The sequence below is a fragment of the Mustela nivalis genome (genome assembly GCF_964662115.1).
Source record: "Mustela nivalis genome assembly, chromosome: X".
NCBI classification, from domain to species: domain Eukaryota; kingdom Metazoa; phylum Chordata; class Mammalia; order Carnivora; family Mustelidae; genus Mustela; species Mustela nivalis.
Window position 1 is genome coordinate 19,205,767 of NC_139040.1, and position 21,318 is coordinate 19,227,084.

The 21,318-nt window shown below is 39.2% G+C and overlaps 1 protein-coding gene across 1 annotated transcript in view; it reads left to right on the top strand.

Annotated features, from left to right (window-relative positions):
- Positions 1–21,318, top strand: part of LOC309856459 (uncharacterized protein) — a 110,841-nt gene that overhangs the window by 51,174 nt on the left and 38,349 nt on the right. The window contains exon 2 of the mRNA XM_082717692.1: positions 18,110–18,296. Coding sequence (XP_082573818.1) covers positions 18,250–18,296 — 47 coding nt within the window. The 5' untranslated portion in view covers positions 18,110–18,249. The remainder of the gene's footprint in view (positions 1–18,109; positions 18,297–21,318) is intronic.

Sequence of the window (21,318 nt, forward strand, 5' to 3'; positions counted from 1 at the left end):
TCATTTCCAAGTAGAAGATGAGTGGGGACAAAAATGTTGGAGAGTCCAGGGTGGAAGTGTGGTTCCAGAGTAGGACTAAGAATTATAATCATTATTGTTTAGTGTATTTGATGCTAGTTTAATCCTCACACTGATCCAGATCAGCAAAGACCAGAGTGGTTAAGTGATTTTTTTGAGATCACATAGCTAGAAGTGTGTCAGAGCTAAGACGGACCCAGGTCTGTCTCCCCTGAGCTCACATTCTTTCCACTACGCCATAATGCTGTATATTGAAATGATAAGGAGTACGAGAAGGAAATTTGAAGGAAGAACAGAAGTCAGTGCTCAGGGCAGTTCTGCTCAAGAAAAGCAATAAGCCACACAGGCTTCTGAGCCCTGATGTTTCCAGGCCCCCTTGCAAGCTGCTGGTAAAGAGCTGACAGTAATATCAAGATGACCAGTCATGTCTCCAGGCTTGCATGCTGGCCAAACACCCTATCCCTATGTCATCCCCCTCACTCTGCCTCATTGGCATCAAGTTCTTGATGCCCTCGTGTTTCAAAACATTAAGTACTACTCTTTTGGACCCCTTTCTACTCTGGCGCCTCTAAGGCAGGAGAGAAAGAAACTTTAGGAAGGCCAAATCATACAGATTTTGTTTGAATTAAAGTAAATTTAAATTTAAATAAATTTAATTAAAAATAGCTGAGTGTAGGGGCGCCTGGGTGGCTCAGTGGGTTAAAGCCTCTGCCTTCGGGTCAGGTCGTGATCTCAGGGTCCTGGGATCGAGCCCCACATCAGGCTCTCTGCTCAGCAGGAAGCCTGTTTCCCCCCACCCCCTGCCGGCCTCTCTGCCTGTTTGTGATCTCTGTCTGTCAAATAAATAAATAAAATCTTTAAAAAAATAAAATAAAAATAGCTGAGTGTCTATGCTAGAACAACATTCTAGTCTGGTTTTACGTGGTCTTTAAGTTTATGAATTAAATGTACACCTGAAATACTGAACTCCTGGCTCTACCACTTACCAACTATGAGGTGTTAGGGCAGTCACTTCCTTTCTCTGATTCTTGGATTCCTCATCTGTAAATGGAGATCGTCTCTTTCTTTCAGTAGCATTGGGAAAATTAAGAGAGAATGTATATAAAACACTCCAACACAGTACAGGCACATGCACTGCTGTTATTAATGATGGGCTGTACCAAAGATAACATCTTATTCCAGAAGATCTTAATAGTTCCTAATTACATGTTTAAGGATTGTGTTTATTTATTCATACATTTCATTTTGAACACAATTGACAATCTTATTCTATTCAATATAAACCTTAGTGAACCTAAGGACCAAACTTCTGAGTGATCAAACTCCTGAAAGAGTAGTCTATCTGTGACAAAGATGGGTTGGAAAGGTGTGCACTTTCTGTCAAAACTCTGCTCCTTGACTCAGGAACACATCCAGTTCTAATGAATACTTTCATTTACTTACTAATTTTCAAATACATGAGACACATTTAACAATAAACATGATAAGGAAACTCTGTGATTTATTTTTTTTATTTAAATTTAATTAGCGATCATAAAGTACACCATTAGTTTCAGATATAGTGTTCAATAATGTATTAGTTGTATGTCACACCCAGTGCTCATCATATCACATGCCCTCCTTAATGCATTTTTAAAGCAGTAAGAAAATACATGGTCAGAAAGGCCTACAGTCTCATCCCAGAATTCTGTCAATATCAGTGTCTATAAATAGGAAGGCTTGGTTTTCTCATGATCACTGGATGCTTGGCGCACATATTGGCTAAAGATATCTGTGAAATACCCAACTGAATATTACCTACCTAACTGAATATTACAGACCACACCTTGATAGGGAACACTGAAAGTTAGTAGTCTGGAGCTCCCAGTGATGACAGCAGCATGTTGGTTTTGAGGATGGGGTGGGCAGGGAACTCCTGTGTTGAATGAACCCATAGCAAGACACACAGGTGAAATTGCAACACTAGAGCCTTCTTAGACATTAGTAGCAACTCCAGGGGCACCATTTACGTATACCATGAAATGTGCTCCCTCTAGAGTTGTACAGTGTGGTAGTCCCGTGCAGAACAACAGAGGAAAAGGAAAGATATTCTACATAAACAGACAGATGATACATTTTCTAGAATGCATGGCTTGTCTGAGTTGGTCAGAGTGTAGCCTGACTGTCCAAGCCAGTCCATGGCTCTGTCTGATGTGTGGAGTTATCTCTCTGGTATGTCTAGACTTATCAGTTCCTCCAGAATGGTTAATGTTTCTAGTTTGTCAGTGTGTCCAGAGTGTTCTATCTGCCCATCAATCCCAACCATTGGTAAAACCTCTGGATTTCTTCTATACCTTTGCTAGGCCTGAGTGATGTTTCTCCAGCTTGATGTATAGCCCAAGAATGGCCATGGGTGAGCCTAGAGCAAGAAAATATTTGGGATACTTCAACAATTCCTTCTAATGGGACTCAGGCTCCTTTGGCCTTAGCAGTGTCCCTTTGCCCTGGTCCCATAAGGGAACTGTCTCCATTGGGAGGCAGGGCTATAAGCCAGCTACAGAGGGAGACTTGACCCACTCTAGCATATACTCCAGGTGGCTTGGGCAAAAGGGCTCTCCCTCCCTCAACCACAGCTTCTCTCCAAACCAGCCTTTCACCCCAATATGACCTCTGTGGACCCAGGACCTGCCCTCTCCAACATTCTGGACTTTGTACAGAAAGGACAGGTAGGGCACTTCTGCAATAGCCATAGCTACCCTTTGTGACTCTAAGGGACGACAGTTTTAGAGTCAGACGCTTTGGATTTGAGGTTCTTCTTTACCACTAACCCAGCTATGTGACCCTGTGTGAGTTGCCTAACCTAATTCTTTGTTTCCTTGTCTATAAAATGGGGCAATAATAGCGTCTACTTTGTAGAGTCATTGGTAATATTAAAAGAAATAATCCACATAAACTACAGCATATCCTGGGTCAAATTACTAAGCTTTTCTCTGTGTTGGTTTCCTTTACTTTAAAATGAGAATAATAGTGCCTACCCCATAGGGATGTTACGAAAATTAAATGTGTTAAAAATGTTAAAGCAGAGACTGGTACCGATTAAGTGCTATATAGGTGTTTGTTAAATAAGACAATGTCAGATTCTTCTTCACTCATTCCACAAATATCTGTCAATTACCTATCATGTGCCAGGCATTATTCTAGTCACTAGGGATGCAGAAATTAGCAAGATCAATACGATTCTTCACTTTTGTGGAGCTCAGAGGCCAGTGAGGTAAGATATACAATGAGTCAACAGTAAAATAAACAAGGCAAATGTAAAATAATTGTTTCCAGGAAGGAGGAGAAACAAGATAACAGAAAAGTGAGTGACAGGGAGAAGGCACAGGCACTGTTCCATAAGGTGACCAGGGAAGGCCTTCCTGAGAAGGTGACATTTAAACCGGAACCCAAGTACAAAAACAGAGCTAGACTCCAGGAGACAGCCTTCCAGGCAGAGGGAAGAGATAGTGCAAAGATCCTGAGGTATGGTTGGAATAGAAAAAGGGAGGGATGAGCAGGAGATGAAGACAAAGAAGGAGACACAGATATGATCACGTAGGGTCCTGGGGTCCATGTAAGAGTGTTCAAGTTTTATTCTCAATACAGTATGAAACCAGTTTCATAGCCCAACCACTTGTTTTACATTTGGTTAATGATGGGAAGTGACTGTCCAAGATGACACACATGCACACACAAAATGAGTAGCAAGTGTGGGATAAATACTAAAGTTCTGATATTCCCCAGTATCATGCATTCAATTCCCAGACATATCATACTTAGCACAACTTATATCATATTATACCATTGCAGATTCATTGAATATCATTTGAATAAATGAAATGAATGACCCCAAAATGGGTTTCAGGTCCTCTATTCAACCAGTCCTCCTAAGCGTATGCTACTTGCTCAGCCCCATGCCAGACACTAAGGATGGATAAATGCCACAGAGTTTCTGCACAGAGAGGCACTGAAGCTGCAAGCCCTGCCTTCCAGTCTCCTGGGAAGGAGCAGGAACTTCTACATTAGGAGGTAGGATGTAGGAGTCTGGTGGGAGGAAAGCAGAACCTGCTCCTGCATGCAGGCAAACAGATGAAGTATCTATCTTCAGGAGGTCAGTCTGACATGGGATTTGACTGTATATGTTATTACCTTCTGAAGATGACTAAAAAAAAAAAAACCGCACTTGTTTGTAAAAGAGTGCCATTTCATATTGCAGAGGCTGGCTTTAGCAAAAGACAAAAAGCATCAGCAGAGCAGCCTGGACTGCTAGTTTTTTTTTTTTTTTTAGACTACTTCCATAATGCTTCACTAATTCAGTTAAGCTCATCTGGGACACCCTGTCATTCTCTTCCTGGTATTTTCAAAAACTATAATTACTAGTGGTTATCTCTGATTATGGAGTTACAGGTGATTTTAAATTTCTTCTTTACATTGTATATATAAATGTGTTTTTGCTATCTAAAATTATGAATAGTGTCCCAATTCACTAAATATCCTCAAGAAACATGATCTCACTAATTTCTATGGAATAGTCTAAAATATATAAAATAAAAGATATAAAATATATATATATATAAATAAAATATATAAATAAGTAAAATATATAAAATAAGGCATATAAAAATATATGCCTTAATTTATATAGCCTAACCCTTAGTGTGGCAGTTTCCCAAGTGTGAAGATATTAGTAACTTTTAATTTAAAAATAATAATATTAAAAGAGGGATCCATGGTCAGGTGACTTTTCAAATTCTGACTCAAACAGAAATTCACAAGTTCCTCTTCAGTAAGACTGATCTCCGAGCCATATTACATCAATCTGTATTGGATTCTTTAAGGGAGTATAGTATACACCATTTCCTGTTTGTTCATGGATCCCCCTTTATAGAAGTCCATCTTATTGGACTGATGCTCTATAGAAAAAAACATAGTGAGATATCGCCCCAGTGTGGACATTTAGAATGTTGCAGTGCTTTACTCAAAAATCATTCTGTCATAATCATACTTCCATAGACATCTTTGCACACTCATCTGGCTTTCTTTCTAGAAGAGATTCATCTAAAAGAAACTATAGTTTATATAGTTCTAATTCTGTCCCATCTAGCATTTTTTAAATAATTTTTTATTTTTTTTTAATATTTTAGCTTCATTTTATTTTATTTTATTTTATTTTTAATTTTTTATTTTTTATAAACATTTATTTTTATCCCCAGGCGTACAGGTCTGTGAATCACCAGGTTTACACACTTCACAGCACCCACCAAAGCACATACCCTCCCCAATGTCCATAATCCCACCCCCTTCTCCCAAACCCCCTCCCCCCAGCAACCCTCAGTTTGTTTTGTGAGATTAAGAGTCTCTTATGGTTTGTCTCCTTCCCGATCCCATCTTGTTTCATTTATTATTTTCTTACCCCCCAAACCCCCCACATTGCATCTCCACTTCCTCATATCAGGGAGATCATATGATAGTTGTCTTTCTCTGCTTGACTTATTTCGCTAAGCATGATACGCTCTAGTTCCATCCATCTTTTTTGCTGGGTATCCATGAACCCCACTTTACAAGGGACTCCAAGAAGAAGAGTCTCCCTGTGACTGCGATTTTTTCTGCCCACCTCAGGGTCTGTCTTTTTGTACTATATGTGTTTGGGTGTGTGTGTGTGGAGGGGGGGGTAAATATTTTTTTTATTTTAAAATGATTTTAGGTTGTAGGTTAAAAATGGGAAAATAGTACAGGGGGTTCCTTTATACTCAACATCCACTTTCCCCTATTATTAATATCTACACATTAGTATGGTACATTTGCTACAACTAGAGAGCCAGTATTGGTAGACTATAATTAAAGTCCATGCTTTATGCATATTTTCTTTGTTTTTACCTAATGTCTCATTTCTGTTCTGGGATCCCCTCTAAGATACCATATTACATTGACTCCCAATAACTTCTTAGGTTCTTTTTAGAGAAGAAGACTTTGTGATGTTTGTTTCTCAGACTTTCCTTGTTTTTGAAGACCTTAAAACTTGAATATTTTCTAGAATGCCCCTCAATTTGGATTTGTCTGATGTTTTTCTCATTATTGACTGTGGTAATGCATTTTTGGCAGGAAGAAGTTAGAGGACAAGTGCCGTTCTTTTCACATCATATCAAGAGGATTCATTATTAATATAATTTACCATTATTTATGTTAATCATAGTCAACTAGCATGAGATACTGTTTGTCGAGTTTCTCTGCTGTGAAGTTACTCTTTTTCTTGCTTTCCATACTCTTACTCTTTGAAAGGAAGTCACTGCCGAACCCAGATTTAAGGAGTAGAAGTAGTGCTCCATATTGGAGAACATTTTCAAACAGAAGATATAGCCATTTATTTGTGCCTTCTTTCTTTGAATGATTTCTTTAGGTCCATATAGTGTGCAAGGAATCATGGTTATATTAAACAAAGTCTTCTTCTCTAAAAACTTTTTATCCACTTGGACACATGTTCCAGATACGATATCCTACAAGCACAATGTAGTATTGACACCTGTGAAAGGTGGTTTGTTTGTTTGCTTTGGAATTCTGAATCCCCTTCAAGTTATAGAGAAAAGCAGGCACCAAAAAGTATATGGCAATGAAAGTACTCGCCCCCCAATAAAACAAGCATTAAGTGGTAAAATTATTTTTTAAAAACAACACTTAAAGCCTATCAAATTATCCTAAGGAAATATGTCAAGTGAAGAAATATTTATTCAAGAAAATCTAGGGGCACCTGGGTGGCTCAGTGGGTTAAGCCTCTGCCTTCGGCTTAGGTCATGATCTCAGGGTTCTGGGATCGAGTCCCACATCAGGCTCTCTGCTCATGGAGAGCCTGCTTCCTTCTCTCTCTCTCTCTCTCTCTCTCTGCCTGCCTCTCTGCCTACTTGTGATCTCTCTCTGCCAAATAAATAAATAAAATCTTAAAAAAAAAAAGAAAATCTACTAAGTCTTGGTAAGAAGAGTGACAACCCCATGGCACTTGAGCCATGACTCCCTCCCTCCCTCCTTCTTCCCGCCACCCCCCCCCCCCAGCTTGATAGGGATCCTTGTCTCTTCAGCCCCCAGTCAAGGAGCTCAGTAATTCCCTGAAAGGGACAGGACTCCAGAATTCCTCCTCCCCAACTATGAGCCCCGAAGGTTAAATTCCTAGTATGTGTGACTAAGAGGAATGGTGAAGGATTCTTTCCTCCACCCAGTCCCCACTGATAGAACAGAGGCTTTACCCCAGGTATGGCTGGATAAGAACACTGGGGGCCCAGTTGCCCTTGCCCCAGGTGTCTCATAGGGCAGAGGTCTAACATTAGGAAAGGCAAGCAGAGAAGACCAAAGCTCTGCCTCTGCCAAGCACCCTGGTCATAAAGCATAGGTGTCATTCTAAGAAAAGTGACCCACTGTCTGTCTCTGCACTCAGCTCTGGAACTGTGACTCAGAGATTTTTGGCCAGTTGTGTGGGCAAAAATTATGAAGGAATGACTAATTCTTGGAAAACACACTTAATATACTCCTAGAGTCATCATAATCTTAGAAGAATAAAGATACATATGCAGTAATCACGTCTCATTGCCTCACAGAGACTTCCCCAGCTCTCTGACCCCCACCTCCATCAACACACACACACACACACACACACACACACACACACACACAGTGCAAAAACAGCCCATCCTTTGGAAGTGAGAGTGCTCTGTGGGCTCAGTCGAAGTTCACAGTGCAGTTGAGAGAGCAGTGAAGGGGTGGCAGATCTAGAGCTGGGCAACACATCCCCATCCTGGGTTGCTACATGTTCAGTGGCCTCTTCCCTGTGTCTCTTCTGGTGCTTCTCATTTCTGCCTTATAGTTTAGGAAATGGGGCATGGCTTGTGAGGAATAAATGAACTCGTGAAAAATACCTTTAGCTTATAACTGGCACACAGTAGGTACTTAATAAATAGAAGCCCTTATTACCTCTCCTACTGATTGAATTTCCTTCAGATTGTAATTTTTATTCTAGGTAAGTGGCTCTCAGTCTTAATAAGACCCATTCTCTCTTTCTATTTTTTTAATACACTTTGTGACATCTCCATTATTATCCTGAAATGAAATTCACAGCTAATAAAACTTACACACCTACACACATGATTTCAAAAATACTAATATAATGCTCTATGATGTGAAAAAGAACAAAAAGAAGATAATTTATAATTATTTACATATTTATATAACATGTAAATCTCAGGAATTGACTACAGTAGAACACTTAAGATGAAGTGGTCTGTATGAAACCACCAATAAAGCACCAATTACAAATGCAGATTGACACAGGTATACTTTATCAGTGACTCTAATACTCTGAATGTTATTGATGTTGGTAACATGAATTTCCAAAGTGGAGAGAAACTTTTACAGCTCCTATAAAAAATACAATTCCCTCTCAATTTACATTGCATTTGGGTTCCTGAAAAATTTGGTGCCTACCAAAACACTTTATGTTATGTATAACAAATTTCCATTCTAGGCTCTGATCATTTATAATCAAGTCTTTCACCTATATAAATGTCCAGCAGGACATCTGAAAGTCTAGTGACACACAGGAGCGGTTTTCATTGGGAAGACTGTCCTTCAGTTAGATACCTGGATTCTACCTGCTATGTGTCAGTAAGAGCCCCCAGTAATCACAAAATACTCCTTAGGGCATGATAATGTCCTGTTGAGAACCTTTGGAACCACTTATCCAAAGCTGAAATCATAAGCAAAAAGCACACGTGTCAATTCATGTCTCTGGGTGGGTGCTTAGCTTTCAGATTCTTAAGGGGGAGGGGGGTTCATTACCCCAAAGGAACTAAGAATACATGTCTTCATGTATCTCTCTGTTTCTTCATTCCCACAATGCACACAACAATATAGAAGTATGTCACTGAATTAAACAGAATAATGTAGGTGCTGCCCAGTACCATGTGCTGGGTGTGAGGTTAGCTCAGTTGGTTGCAGAGCAGAACATGCCTCTAAAGGGGACCATGTAGTTTATTGTTTAGGAGTAGGAGTGCTTGCTCTTAGTCACATTGTCTTTTATTGTACAATTTGATATGTGGATATTTAATTCCTCTCCTGCCTCTCCTCTTCCCCAATCAAAGAAAAACTCTTGCTTTCATGACCAATCACAAAGCTTAAAAGCCCTATTGGAGTCAATGCTTTGGTTAAGGCCCTAAGTCTCCAAGAAGCCCCTGAAATCATACACATATATTTCTCTTTTTTTAATTTATTTTTTATTTATTTTCAGCATAACAGTATTCATTATTTTTGTACCACACCCAGTGCTCCATGCAATCTGTGCCCTCCCTAATACCCACCACCTGGTTCCCCCAACCTCCCACCCCCACCACCACTTCAAATCCCTAAAATTGTTTTTCAGAGTCCATAGTCTCTCATGGTTCACCTCCCCTTCCAATTTCCCTCAACTCCCTTCTCCTCTCCATCTCCCCATGTCCTCCATGTTATTTGTTATGCTCCACAAATAAGTGAAACCATATGATAATTGACTCTCTCTGCTTGACTTCTTTCACTCAGCATAATCTCTTCCAGTCCCGTCCATGTTGCTACAAAAGTTGGGTATTCATCCTTTCTGATGGAGGCATAATACTCCATAGTGTATATGGACCACATCTCCCTTATCCATTCGTCCTTTGAAGGTCATCTTGGTTCTTTCCACAGTTTGGCGACCGTGGCCATTGTTGCTATAAACATTGGGGTACAGATGGCCCTTCTTTTCACTCCATCTGTATCTTGGGGTAAATACCCAGGAGTGCAATGGCAGGGTCATAGGGAAGTTCTATTTTTAATTTCTTGAAGAATCTCCACACTGTTCTCCAGAGAGGCTGTGTGCACATATATTTCTTGAGAGGATCACCACAGTACTGTTTCATCCACCTTAATACCACCATGTTGGATGCAGGTATTTAAATTGTGAGTGGTGAACAAAAGCAAAAAACAAGGCCTTGAGGACTGGGCCACAGACTAAAGAGTGTCTGGAGGCTGGGTTGGGAGGCAGCACAGAAATGTTAGGAGAATAAGATAAAGGTGCTGAGCAGAGAGAAGGGGAAACACATGAAAAGGAATTTTCAACCATTTACATTAGCCTGTTCTGATAAATTAGCAAGCAATCACTTGGGATTCAAATAATAGTTAGAGTGGTAATATATCTAAGTAGTTTAAAAAAAAGAATTATGAATAACAATAATAATAGTAATAGTAATAACAACAATAAAAAGAAAAACAAAAGTAACTGAAAAAGAAGAGAGTGATAATATACTATATGTTAACTAAGATGAATTTAAATTAAAAATTTTAAAAAGAAAAAGAGAGCAGGTTGTGCACTTAGACTATCCGGGTTCAAAACCTACCTCCACCATGCATTGTGCAGCCTCTTTGTGCTTCAGTTTCCCTTTTGTACAGTAGAGAGGGTGATAATATTTACCTCACAGTGATACTGAGAAAATTAAGACATGTATAGAGCTTGGAACAGTTCCTGATGATGCATAGCATACACTTGATAAACATTAGCTTTTAATTTGTACCTACTGTGCACGCCACCCTGGAATACTGTGTGTACCTTGGTTTGAGAGAAGGAAGAACCTGGGCATACTGGTCTCAGATATCACCTTTGGGAGGGGTTATGATTGACATCTTATTTTTAACATTCAACAGATACTTTGTGCCAAATACCACTCCAGCTGCTGTGGAGGATATAAAGACCAACAAGCTAGTTCTGTGGCTTCAGTTACTACTTACAAGCTAACAACTTTCAAATCTATAGCTCCAACTCAGACATCTCTCCTTAGCTGCACACATATCAATTTATTCTTGCTGAGCCTCTCCACCCAAAATGCCAACATGTACCTCCATGTCACTATATCAAAAAGAAAACTCATTTCCATACACCTCCCTAAACTGCCTCTCCTATGTTTACTGAAATTAATGGCACCGTTGTTCACCCAGTCACCCAAGCTAGAAACCTAGGAATCATTCTTGGGATTTGTTTACTCCCCACATCTCATCAAACACTAAAGTAATTAATTCTACCTACTAGATACCCCTTAAATACATCCACATGTCTATTAGGACAATCATAACACTTGTCTGGATGACTCTTAATTGTAATACTCTTGCTCCCAGTCCCTCCAATTCATTCTCCAGTGAACAGGTGTGATGAACTTTTTAAAAAAATATCACATCACATCTCTCTCTCTCTCTCTCACTCTCAAAAACCCTCTATGGGACAAAGTACAAATTCCTTAATCTAGCCACCAAGGTGTTTATCTCTAACTTTCATCTCAACTATGACCTATACCACCTCCCTGGCACCTTCACTTCTAATGTTTCAACCAGACTGCTCTTTCTTCTCTTATTCCAAGATGTCAAGATTTTTCCAGTCTCAAGACATTCACCATGCTGTTTTTCCACTCCCACAATTTATTTTTGAGTCATTCAAGTTTCAGTTAAAAGAACACATCATGAGGAATTTCTTCCCCAACCCATCAGATTAAGTAAGACCTCCCAGTTAAATACTTTTATTCCCTAACACTTTTCATTCATTTTTTGGGAAGAGATAAAAATACATTTATTCACAGATGACATGATCTTGCGTATAGAAAATTCCAAAGAACTCACACAAAAATTGTTAGAGCTAATAAGTTCAGTAAGTTTCAGAATAAGAAATCAACACACAAATTTAAGTTGTATTTTATACGTTATTAATGAACAATTCAAAAGGCAATTAAGAAAATAATTGCACCTACAATAGGATCTAGAATAATAAAATACCTAGGAACAAATTCAACCAAAAAGGAGAAAGAGTTGTTGTATACTGTTAACTACATGCTTAATGTCTTTCTTCCTTAGTAGGCTAAGAGCACCTAAGGCAAAGCCATGCTGTAGTCACCATTACATCCCCAAATACCCAGTACAGTGTCTTTGCACGCAGATAATATTCAATAAAAACTTAGGGTGAGGAAGGAAGGAGGGAAGAAAGTAACCCTGGGGTTTTAATAAGTAACCCTGGGGTTAGTTATTAAAATATAAAATTCAATAGTTCTTAGTATTTCACAGAGTTGCACAACAATCACCATCAATTTGAGAACATTTTCATCACCCCGAGAAGAAATTCCACACCCACTAGCAAACACTCCTATTGCCCCCTCCCCCCAGGTCTTGGCAATCATTAACCTAATCTATTTGCTATTTCTATAGATTTGCCTATTCTGGACATTTCATATAAATGGAATCATACAACATGTGGTCTTTTGTGTCTGGCTTCTTTCACTTAGCATATTTTCAGTGTCCATTCATGTTATACTGTGTATCAGTATTTGACCCTTTTATGGCTGAATAATATTCCTCTGTTTGCATTGATCAGATTTTGTTTATTCATCAGTTGGTGGACGTTTGAGTTGTTTCCACTTTTTGGCTATTATGAGAAAGCTGCTATCAACATTTGTGTACAAGTTTTGGTGTGAACATATATTTTCAATTCTCTTGGGTATATACCTGTGAAATTATTGGGTTATATAATAACACTAAGTTTAACATTTTGAGGAGCTTCCAAACTTTTCCAAAGAAACATCACCATTTTACATGTCAGTCAGCAATGTATGACGGTTCCGATTTCTCCATATTTTTGACACTTGTCTGCCTTTCTGATTATAGCCATCCTAGTAGATGTGAAGTGGTATTTCATTGTGGTTTTTGATCTGCATTTCCCTGATGGTGAATGATGTTGAATGTATTTCGTGAACTTATTGGACATTTGTATATTCTCTTTGGAGTAATGTGCATTTCATCAATTTTTAGTTGGGTTATTTTTATTTTTTGAGTTGTAAATATTCTTCAAGTTTCTTATCAGGTATATAATTTTCAACACTTTCTCCCTTCTATGTGTTGTCTTTAGACTTTTTTGAAGATGTCATTTGAACCATAAAAGTTTTTAACTTTGATTAAGTTCAATTTGTCTATTTTTTCTTTTATTTGTACCTTAGGTGTCATATCTAAGAAACCATTGCCTAATCCAAGGTCACAAAGATTTATGGTCATGAAGAGCACTCTTCTGAACATGTAGAATGTTTCCTGGGCTGGTCCCTTTAATTCCCACTTTCTACAAAACTGTCTTTTCTTGACTACAAAATTCCATCCAACACTTTCTGTGTTCCTTAATTGATCAGGTATTGCCTTGGGGGTGACAATGTAAACAACCTTCCTATGCCCCTGCTCTGCATAGATCAAGCTGTAGGCCTCTGGCTCTATAGATACCAGCAAAGTGTGGATTTGATTACCTCATTACTTACATCTCTGCTGACCAGTGTCTACACACTTCACAGGGCTGTTGAGAGCATTTAATAAGATGATAAGAGAGCTTCCCTGACCACCGCATCCAATGTAGCTGCCACCCATTTTCCCTTATATTACTGTTTTATTTATTTTACAACAGAATTATTATCAGATATCCTTTCTTGGATTTTTTTTCTTTTTTAAATGTTTTAAATTTAAATTTAAGCAACTAACATAGTGTATTATTAGTTTCAGAGGTACAGTTTAGTGATTCATCAGTTGCATATATATATTTTGGGGGGGTGGATATAAATTTTTTTTAATTTTATTTTTTCAGTGTTCTAAGATTCTTTGTTTATGCACCACACCCAGTGCTCCATGCAATATGTGCCCTCCTTAATACCCTCCACCAGGCTCACCTAACCCTTCACTCCCCTCCCCTCCAAAACCCTCAGTTTGTTTCTCAGAGTCCACAGTCTCAGTCTCTCATGGTTCTTCTCCCCCTCCAATTTCCCCCAATTCACTTTTCCTTTCCTTCTCCTAATGTCCTCCATGTTATTCCTTACAGTCCACAGGTAAGTTAAACCATATGATAATTAACTCTCTCTGCCTGACTTATTTCACTTAGCATAATCTCCTCCAATCCTGTCCATGTTGCTACAAAAGTTGGGTATTCATCCTTTCTGATGGAGGCATAATACTCCATTGTGTATATGAACCACATCTTCCTTATCCATTTGTCCATTGAAGAGCATCTTGGTTCTTTCCACAGTTTGGCAACCGTGGCCATTGCTGCTATAAACATTGGGTACAGATGGCCCTTCTTTTCACTACATCTGTACCTTTGGGGTAAATACCCAGTAGCGCAATTGAAGGGTCATAGGGAAGCTCTATTTTTAATTTCTTAAGGAATCTCCATACTGTTCTCCAAAATGGCTGCACCAACTTGCATTCCCGCCAACAGTGTAAGAGGGTTCCCCTTTCCCTATATACTCTCCAACAATCATTGTTTACTGCCTTGTTAACTTTGGTCATTCTAACTGGTGTAAGGTGGTATTTCAATGTGGTTTTGATTTGAATCTCCCTGATGGCTAATGATGATGAACATTTTTTCATGTGTCTGTTAGCCATTTATATGTCTTTTTTGGATAAGTGTCTGTTCATGTCTTCTGCCCATTTTTTTGATGTGATTGCCTGTTTTTTTGAGTGTAGTTTGAGGAGTTCTTTATAGATTTTAGATATCAGCTCTTTGTAGTGTCATTTGCATAAATATTATCAGACATCTCATTTGTTTTCATGTTTGCAGTTGGTATTCTTCATTTAAGACCTGTAAGACTCAATCTAAAAGCAGGTATCAACCTAAATGAATTCTCTCCATCTCCCCACTTCTCCCCTTTCCTCTCCCTCCCTCCCTCCCTCCCCATTCTTGGGCCTCTCAGTGGCTAGTGTTAGACAAATATCCTTGTAGTACTCCTACCTATGACTACTATGGAATAGATTTCTAGAAGTGTAAGGGCTGAGTACATGTTTTTCTATATCTTAGGTATTAATTTGTATTTCCAGATTGCTTTCCCTTTTACATTTGCACCTTCAATGTAGGAAAGTATACTTGACTGCACACCACTTGGATTATGGGTTTTCACTCTCCTTTATTTTGTGTCAGTCTGATAGGCATAAGTAAGGTCTGTTTCATCATTTTATCCTAATTTCAACTTGCAATTCTCCACTGATAGGAAAGTCCTTTTCAAATATGTGTTTGTCATTTTGTTGAGTTCCTCTATGAATACAATGTTTGACTGCTTTTCTCCTTCGACTTTGTTTTCAATTTGAAAAATCTATATGTTGTATATGACTGATATATCCATGTACCTAATATATATATATATATATATATATATATATATATATATTATCCATTTCCCCCAATCTACCTTTTCTTCCCACATAACTTACCATATTTTTAAAAGCTTTGATTTATTTATTTGACAGACAGAGATCAGAAGCAGGCAGAGAGGCAGGCGGGGGTGTGGGGGTTGGAGCAGGCTCCCTGCTGTGCAGGGAGCCTGATGGGGCTTGATCCCTAGACCCTGAGATCATGACCTCGGCCAAAGGCAGAGGCTTAACCCACTGGGTCACCCAGGTGCCCCAACTTATCATATTTTTGCCTTTCATGTTTTTATGAGTTTAAAAATGTATTTTGGGGGGAGGGGGTTTGGGAGAAGGGGGTGGGATTATGGACATTGGGGAGGGTATGTGCTTTGGTGAGTGCTGTGAAGTGTGTAAACCTGGTGATTCACAGACCTGTACCCCTGGGGATAAAAATATATGTTTATAAAAAATAAAAAATTAAAAAATTAAAAATTAAAAAAAAAGAAAGGACCCAAATAAAAAAATGTATTTTATGGTGAATAAATGGCTTTTGGCTTTCAAAAAATTAAAAAAATAGAAGCAGACATCAAGCTTGTCTTGTTCATCACCATATCCCTAGTCTCTATAATACTGTCTTATGTACAGTAAGCTTTAAATAACCATTTGTTCATTGAATAAAGAAATGAGTGTACATATACAATAGCTATTACAGTGCTTAGCATATAACTGATGTTCAATAATTATCAGCTACTGCTGCCATTGTCATTACTGTCATTATCACCATCATTACTATAAGACCTGAGCTACATCTATAAAATGAGATTTTGTTGTATTCCTCACTTGCTGTGAACATACTGGATTCACTCCTGGAATAAATGGTAAGTAGTCCCACTACCTATTTGGGTGACTTTGGAAAGGTCGCATTTCTTTTCTTTCCAGAGCCTCAGGTTCATTCATATATGTATATGGCAATATTACATAGTGGTTCTATACACAGGTTCTGGAGCTAGTGCCTGGGTTTACTACCAGACTTTGTCTTCTTTTACTAGCATTGTGACCTTGGAGAAGTTACTCATACACCTTAGTCTAAGTTTTGTTATCTGTAAAATGAAGATAATAACAGTATCTAACTGCATAGAGTGGTTGTGAGGATTAAAAGAGATGGTACAGTACAATGCTTAGCACAACACCTGGCACATAACCAACATTCTAATAATAATAATAATAATAATAATAACAACAACAACAACTATGACCCAAAACTTCATCCTCTGGCAGATCTTATGAAAAACCCTTCAAATAAATGATGCCAACTCAGGTCAATAGGTGAAAACCTGTCAATACTCAAATGCTACTCTTGACAGTGCCCCTAGCCATTTGATCACCACCTCCTGCTGTTCCACTTCTTCCCACTGTCAGGGCATCATGATTATGCTAAACCAAAATGGCAGAGTAAATTGAAAGTCGTATCTTCCATTCTGATGCACAACCCACATCCCTGAGCTTTCCTCAATCAAAATACCAAGGGATGCATGTGTCTCTAAATCCCAAGATAAATCATTTGGGCACTGGTGCCACTCAAGATTATCTGCAAACATGTTCACCTCCATCAGAGGAAATAATTAAAATCTCACCTAGTCCCTTAGAGCAATATTCTTTTGCACTTGATTCAGTTGGATGACTATGATTATAATTCCTTACATTTGTAAGTCTGATAGCTTTCAAAGAAATAACATATTAGTCACTTGGAAGGATGCAATCATCTGCAGGGTGAGGAGGTTTGGAGCAATTCAGCCACTTTGAAACTGAATAAACAGATGTCTCAGACCTCCTGACTTCTAGTTTGGAGAATTTCTCTTTGGTACCCTAGTTCTCCAGGGAAAACTAAATCATTTACTTCTCTTAACAGCCGGAAAGTGGTCTCTTCATCTTGTAACAAAATCTCTCTGACTTTTCCACCTAGCACATTTTAACCACTTTCTGAGTAATCCATATCTGGCTTACAGTGTGGGTGACCCTGCTGAATTATTGATGCTCCCACTCCTTTCCCTCATCACCTCTGCATGCAAAATGCACTCCATTCCTCTCTGTCTTGGTCTTTCCCAGTTTGACCCATTTGTCAATTTTCAATCTTTAGTTATCACTTACCACCCAGGTGCTTATTATAAGCTGCCAGTACATTTCCATCTCGTCCATCTTCTCAGCCTCTGAATCTACCACATGAAAGGTCGTATTTCTCTATTCCAATTTCTGCTAATGGCTTTAACAACACTAAATGGGAACGGAAAAGGATTTCACCTTTCAAAAGGTGTCGATCAACTTTCAACAGATTTCCCATTAATTCTGATTCTGTTTCCAAGGATTAATTGAGCAAGACTGCTGACGTCCTCTACCCTGGGGTTGCTTCATGATGTGTAATGTTCTGCTAGATTCTTTCTGTTGTCTGAGGGTCACTTATAGTCTAGCAAGTTATATTTAATCATAATCGGCATGCTTGACAAATGGTCTTAGGGGGCTGGTTATCTCCCAAGCACATTAGCTGTCCACTTACAGTTGAGTGGCACCCCAGAGCTACCAAAATGCCCACCTTTTTCTCACAAAGCCTAGATCAGACTTCCTAAGCTGAGGAATTGGCATACATTCCCCAGTGCTAGGCTATAGTTCTGCTGTGCTTGAGGAATTGAAGCAAGGACAAGTGCTCAACATGTAGTGCTCACTGAGTTGGTGGTGGGAGGCTTAAAAAATGGAGTAACATATGTGTAGAGACTTGCAAAGGAGTCGGTTTTTGCAAAAATGTTCCAGGACAAGACAGGCAAGAGCTCTAAAGAGTTGTTCAGAGATGCTGCAAGTGACTCACATGACATTCTGAACACATGTTCCTTATCCATCATCCCAGCTCCTGCCCACTATACAACTTGTTCCAGCACACTTATACAGAGCAGCAGGAAGAAAGTGGAGATCACTGAAGGGAGAGCACATCCGTTCATTGTGTGAGAACTCTTGCAAATCCATGAGGAGACAAAGTTGAAGACAGAAATGGACTGTGCTCTCAAGCACTGTAGTCAAGTCAAGGAGACAGAAAAGTAAGTAATTACATTAGAGGGTAGTGGGAAAATCACTATTAAGGGGAAAATACAAGGTGCTATGATAACACAAAAGGGGTACCTGGTATCAAGGAGGATCTCTTTGGAAAAGTAACACCCATGCTGTGAAGGATACCAAAGAGGTAGACTAGTGAGTGAAGGTGAGTGTGAAGGAAGAATGTTCCAAACACTGAGAACAGCTGCATACAGCCAGGTGGGAAGAGAGACAGAGAGACAGAAATAGAGAAACAGAGAGAAAGACATAGATAGAGACAGAAAGAGAAAGAGAAATGGATGCCTGATATATCATCACTGAAGTTCAGTGAAGGTCAAAGATAAGGCTGGCATAGTGTGCAGGGACCAAACCACAGAATTCTACTTGTATAGACTGTGCAAGGAAATGAGTTGGGATTTGAATAGATCTACAATTTCTATTGTCTTCTATATACATAGCATTAGTATGAGGTATTTCAGGGTCAGAGGAAGTGAAAGAAATTTAAGATGTGGTCCCTGTCTTTAAGGTATTCTGAGTTCATTTGTAGTGCACAGTCCAGATTTGAGAAAGACTTCAGAAACCCACAAGGCGTAGTGGCAGGGATCTGGTGTGTCCATAAAGTCTAGATGTTTACATAGTAGCTGAGGTACCCTAGTAAGCCCTAAGGAGTAAGGAAATATTAGGGAAAGGAGAGAGCTTTATTTAGAGACTCAGGCTCCATTAGCCCCCTCATACCAGCCCCTTGGCTCTAGACCACTGTCTTTTTTGGGGTTAGCTACATACATCCAACAAGTCAGCTAAGGTCCTTGTCAACACTATAAGGCAGACAATGACCTTCAGCAGCATCTCCTAATGTTCTGAGCTTCAATATGGTTATCTATGAAATAGGCACAGGTGAAAGCAGAGTTGGCTTCAGTCACCCTAAAAGTTCTTTCCAAAGAAAACTTTCTACACCCTGCTCCCCAAACACCTCATACTACTTCTTCATGGTGGTAGTTTGCCTTCAACATAATCAGCATTAATTCTATCCTTCTGTGCACACTATTGTCCTTCCCCTATGCACAGATAGAGTTTATTCCTCAAGCCCCCTTGAATCTGGGCTGGTCTGGGGCTGCTTTGACCAACTGAATAAGGTGGAAGTGCCATTACTCCAGTGCCAAGCCTAGACTCTAAAAGAACTGGCAGTATCTACTTCTTACTCTTGAAATGATGCCATATTGTGAGAAATCCAACCTAAAGGGAAAGGCCATATATAGATGCACTAGTCAACAGCTCCTGCTCAGCTCCCAGCTGAAATCCAGCATCAGCTGCCAACCATGAGAGTGAGCCACCCTGGATGTTCAGCCTTCAGATGACTGTATCTCCAACTGCCATATAATTGTAACACATAAGAGATACCAAATGAGAACTTCCCAGATGAGTCCACTCAATCCACCGAACCATGAGAGATAATAATAAATTGCTGGTGCCAGCCACTAACTTTTGTTATCATTTGCTAATAAATCTCAGGCCTTTGCTATTGTGTAAATCCAGGGCTTGGCAAATTTTTCTATAAAAGGTCAGGTAGTAAATATTTTTGGCTTTGCTGACCATTCATCTCTGTCACAACTATTCAACTATACATTGTAATGAGAAAGAAGCCACAGACAAATAGACATGGTTATGTTCTAACAAATTTTTATTTATGAAATCAGGTGGACAGCCGAGGGCTTTGCCATGGTTTGCCAACACCTGGGCTAATTGAATAAAACAATCATTGCAGAATAAGAAAGACTGATAAGTAACTAGGCCTTTCCAGTAAAATTAATCTTTTAGCAAAAGTTTTCTGGAAACAGGAATCTTTGACTCAGTGTTTCCTAAAGTGGATTTTGTAAGATAGACATAGAGGGAGGAAAACGTGTTGCTGTCAAATAATCTTTTTAAAGCTCTGGATTAAATCTGTTATATAAAGTTGTATATTGTCAGATTCCTCAGAGCCTTCACACGCTTATCCTAAAGAAGTACACTACTAGAATTTCAGACTCAGTGCTAGACTGCTTGGGGAGGAATTTTGAAATGAGGGAATTTGGGGCATCGGTTCTTCCTACATGTAAAATCCTTCCCAGCAGTTCATCCCCCTTCTTTCACCTTCTCTCACTGCTCTTCTTCAAGTTTACCTTTTCCATAACACCCTAGCTTTGCTAACAATATGCTCATTGCTATTGGCATTTACCCTCCCCAGGCCTTGGCTTCCCTGTTATGTAAAGCTAACAATTCTTGCAACAACTGCACTCCAAACTCCCATTCCAAGCTGATGGAGCATTCCTAGCAATGTGAAGAGTTAGAGTGGAAGCTATAACAAGGCAGTGGCCTGTTCTGCTCAAGAAACATCAAGGAAGCCACTGTGGCTGGAGCAGAATAAGTGAGGGGGAGAAGAGTGGGAAATGAAGTTAGAGAGGTAAACAAGAGACAGATCTTACAGAACCTTGTAGACTACTACAAGGACTTTATCTTTAGTTCTGAAGGAAATAGGGAGTTATTGTGAGGTCTGCAACACAGGAAAAGGATAATCTAATTTAAGATTTTAAAAACATCTCCCTGTATGCACCAAAATACAGAACCTCAAAATAAATGAAACAAAAATAAGCAGAGGTGAAAAGAGGAACAGACAAATCCTTAATTGTAGCTGAAGAACTTCAGCACTCTCCTCTCAATGATTGCTACAATTAATATTCAATCTTTAAGGATATAAAATATCTGAAAATGCAATTAACCAATGGGTTCTGATTGATATGTACAGAGCACTTAACCCAACAAGAGCAAAATACACATTCTTTTTAAGAGTTTATGGAACATGGGCACCTGGGTGGCTCAGTGGGTTAAGCCTCTGCCTTTGGCTCAGGTCATGATCTCAGGGTCCTGGGATGGAGCCCCATATCAGGCTCTCTGCTCAGTGGGGAGCCTACTTCCTCCTCTCTCTCTCTCTCTCTCTCTCTCTCTGCCTGCCTCTCTGCCTACTTGTGATCTCTCTCTCTGTTAAATAAATAA